Here is a 3716-nt window from a genome sequence, read left to right as displayed (position 1 = left end):
ATGAAGACGCAGAACATCAGGACCCTCTCTCTCATCCTCTCCATCGTTTGCTACCTGCTCATAGGAGCCGCCGTGTTTGACGCGCTGGAGTCAGACAGCGAGAGTTCCAGGAAAAGCGCGCTGGAGCAGAAGCTGAACGAGCTGAAGGAGAAGTACGGCTTCAGCGAGGAGGACTACAGAGCCGTCGAGAGGGTGGTGCTCCAGTCCGAGCCGCACCGCGCCGGGAGGCAGTGGAAGTTCGCCGGCTCTTTTTATTTTGCCATCACTGTTATCACAACAATTGGTAAGTATGCTTTTGCGATTTCTCCATCCCCGCTTCTAAAAAAAAAAAAAAACATACAGGACAAGCAGCTTGTCCGCTCTATTTAAAGGTGCAGCACCGGTATGGGCCCCCCAAGGGGCCACTTATTAGAGGAACAGGTGAAACTTTACAAAGCTGCGGTGCACTGTGAGTTGTATGTGATTTAGCAAACTGAAGCTTGCCCTGACCGTTTAATGTCTCCCACCTTGTAAAACAATACACGACATCTTAGTAACTGGCATGTTGACTTTAAAAATCATTTAAAGGGATATTCCACCCCTACAATCTGTGCATGTGAAACATTACCCCCAGGCTGATGGTAAAAACGTAAACAAAGATTCACAGTGGATGATGAATTCTAATAGCGACCCATTTTCATATTGGGTCAATTAAATAATAAAACATTAAGAAACTTCTTCTTTAAAATGTCTCAAATCTCCTCATAGAATATGATTATCTTCTCTTCTTTACATCCATGCGTACGGTGCAAAATACACTGTTCCCGTCTTAACTCATGCAAGGTTCCAGTGTGACAGTATTGTTGTAAAATGTTTCAGTGGATAGAGTCCTGAGTGAGGATTGAAGTGGTCATGACCCGAAGACAGTGGTCATGACTCGAAGACAACACGAGGGTTTTAAATATGACATATTCATATGGAGAGCAGATAAATGGAATAATGGAATTTTGAGAATTTCTGAATTTTAATAAGTTTCTGTGGACTTTTAAATATATTTCCCCCCGACTGGTCCCATTCTGGATGGAACTCTATTCAGCTGCTTTTGAGCCGTTCAGATGGTGACTGTTTGTTACCCAATTACTTGATTTTGGGGGGAGTATCTCCTTAAATGTCCTCATTTATGTTTTTTTGCATAATGCATCTAAATGCAATTTTGATTTGTGGACATGCAACACAACATGATGGCACAAGAGCAGCTGAATAGCCGTTTGAAATTCTTTACATTTTCGTTCACAACGGCCCGCATGCAAAAAGGACATGATTTTCTGGTGGAGATTATATAAAACGTTAGCAGTGAGTGAGAATGCAAGAGTTTGTAGTTTGGCAGTGGGATAACGTTAAGGTGGGAGAGGCTACACCTGTGTGAGTGCGCAGGGCTCTTGGTGATGAAAAGGTGTTGATGATAAAAAAGTTGTAATACAAGATTCATTGTCTTATATGACAGATTTATATTAGCATGTTTTCCCTATAACGTACACTCTTCTTTAAAGCTGAATTGATCAACCTTTGTCCAGTAGGGGGCAGAATAATATCTAAAAACACAAACCCAATCCCAATCTCCACTCTCACAGACTCATGGACCTTGAGGCGAGTTCCTGCTAAGTGAGGGTTTAGTTCTGACCCATCTGTCAAACCTTCGGGTGTTTGAGGCCTCTCTGGCAGACATTTTGAGCCCTTTACAAACCCTTTCCTTTACCCACAATTCATCGCAATGTGACATCACCAGTGAAAAGTATGGAGGCGTAAAAAAAGAAAGAAAAGGTAAACAAGGAAGAAGGGTGCTCAGAAACTTTAAGAATTAAAGATGTAGCATAAATAAACAATTAATCAGAGGAATGGAAACAGAGATTTTATTACACCGATTTATTTATTGAAGCTCATTTAAAAAAACAACAACGAGTGAATAGATTACTTGAAATGACAGCTCGGCTTGTGAGGAAAGAGCCTGGAAGCGTTCAAATCGGGGATTAAAAAGTATAAAATAAATACCCACAATTGTCCATCATATTTTTTGACATTGTCATGGTATGATGTTGCTTTTATAACATGGTATAAATGCCCCTCCCCCCACAAAAACAAACAAACAAACATGTTAGGTATCAAATTAAACATACAAATCAGGGCTATAATAATATATAATCCCCATGTACAACCTTTAAACACAACTCAAATAATAAATAGGATTAGGGGTTAGGGTTAGTGTTAGGGCTTAAGGGACTACGACCTTAGGGGGGGGATACTGGTATCGGGCCTTAGACCTTCTTCCCCAGCTACAGTAGGTGGTCCTCTGGGGTTGATGGGGGAAAAAAACAAGTTTGGTGACGATGTCACAATGAGTGGGTTCACATTGAAAATATTGATTGACGAAGGTTCAAACCAGGGAAATCAAACCTGTTATGGTTTAATCAGTGTTTAAGACCTACTTGAAACTGAGAAGCAGAGACTGTGAATCTCTAGACAGTAGTCCTTGACAGTGTGTGACCTGCAATATACTGTGACTTTGTAGGTTATGGCCACGCTGCTCCACGCACTGATGCTGGCAAGGCCTTCTGTATGTTTTACGCAGTCTTGGGCATCCCTCTCACCCTGGTCATGTTCCAGAGCCTGGGTGAGAGGATCAACACTGCTGTCCGCTACCTCCTGCGCAGAGCCAAGCAGGGCCTGGGTCTACGGAGGACGGAGGTGTCCATGGGGAACATGGTCCTGGTGGGTCTGCTGTCGTGCATGGGCACCCTGGGCATTGGAGCCGCGGCTTTCTCCCACTTTGAGGACTGGACCTTCTTTAATGCTTACTACTACTGCTTCGTCACCCTCACCACCATTGGATTTGGGGATTTTGTGGCCCTGCAGAAGACAAATGCCCTCCAGAAGCGACCCCCCTATGTGGCGTTCAGCTTCATGTACATTTTGGTGGGGCTGACAGTCATTGGGGCTTTCCTTAACCTGGTGGTCCTGAGGTTTCTCACCGTCAGCACCGAGGAGCATGGCGCGAGGCCTGAAGCGAGGGTAGAGGAGCAGGGGCTGCGGCCAAAGGACTCGCAGGGGGACGGGGAGCTGTCGGGGTTGGAGGCGGAAACTAATTCTGGTGTCCGCTATAAAGACCACGAAGACGGACACAGCAGCCTGTGCAACCTGAGCCTTCCCATGGAGGGAGGCAGCAGCTGCACGAATCTCCTCGCCACTCCCCGAGAGGAGCGCAGACTCGTTTTATCTGAGCGCCCAAATCTCTCAGAACCCAGCAGACTCGGGGCCTTGTTCTCCTGCATGTGCTGTGGCCCGGACCTTTACGAGAGCCCCTCCCCGCCACACAGCGACCAGGCAGGCGGCCACAGCAACCCCGTCTTTTACAACTCCATCTCCTACAGGGTGGACCATGCCTCTTGCAGCTCCTGCACCGCGTCGTCGCAGGCCTCCCCCAGCAGCGTGGCTTACTTTCTGGGTAAGAACGATCCTCACACCAGGAGGAAGTCGCTATAACTCCCTGAACCCTTTACATTAGTGGCCTTTGTTCTGGACTTTTCATGCACAGCACATACCTCTGATCTTCTGCTCCGTGGCTTTCATGAATGTAGCATTACTCACCTCCAGATAAAATGAAGCATGTCATTAAAATCCTTTTTCCGTTTATAATATATTTTTTCACATTAAATATTACTGCAAAAGAGAAATGTATTAAT

The 3716-nt window shown here is 45.5% G+C and overlaps 1 protein-coding gene across 1 annotated transcript; it reads left to right on the top strand.

Annotated features, from left to right (window-relative positions):
- Positions 1-3516, top strand: LOC306737066 (potassium channel subfamily K member 15-like; the record flags this gene model as incomplete). Its single annotated transcript, XM_079218769.1, has 2 exons — positions 1-283; positions 2546-3516. 2 exons carry the CDS (start codon positions 1-3, stop codon positions 3514-3516), a joined length of 1254 nt encoding a protein of 417 aa, XP_079074895.1.
- Between the last annotated feature and the right edge of the window lie 200 nt (positions 3517-3716).

Source organism: Taurulus bubalis (assembly GCF_910589615.1).
Source record: "Taurulus bubalis genome assembly, chromosome: 5".
Taxonomy (NCBI): Eukaryota; Metazoa; Chordata; class Actinopteri; order Perciformes; family Cottidae; genus Taurulus; species Taurulus bubalis.
This window is presented reverse-complemented; position numbering and strand designations above follow the sequence as displayed.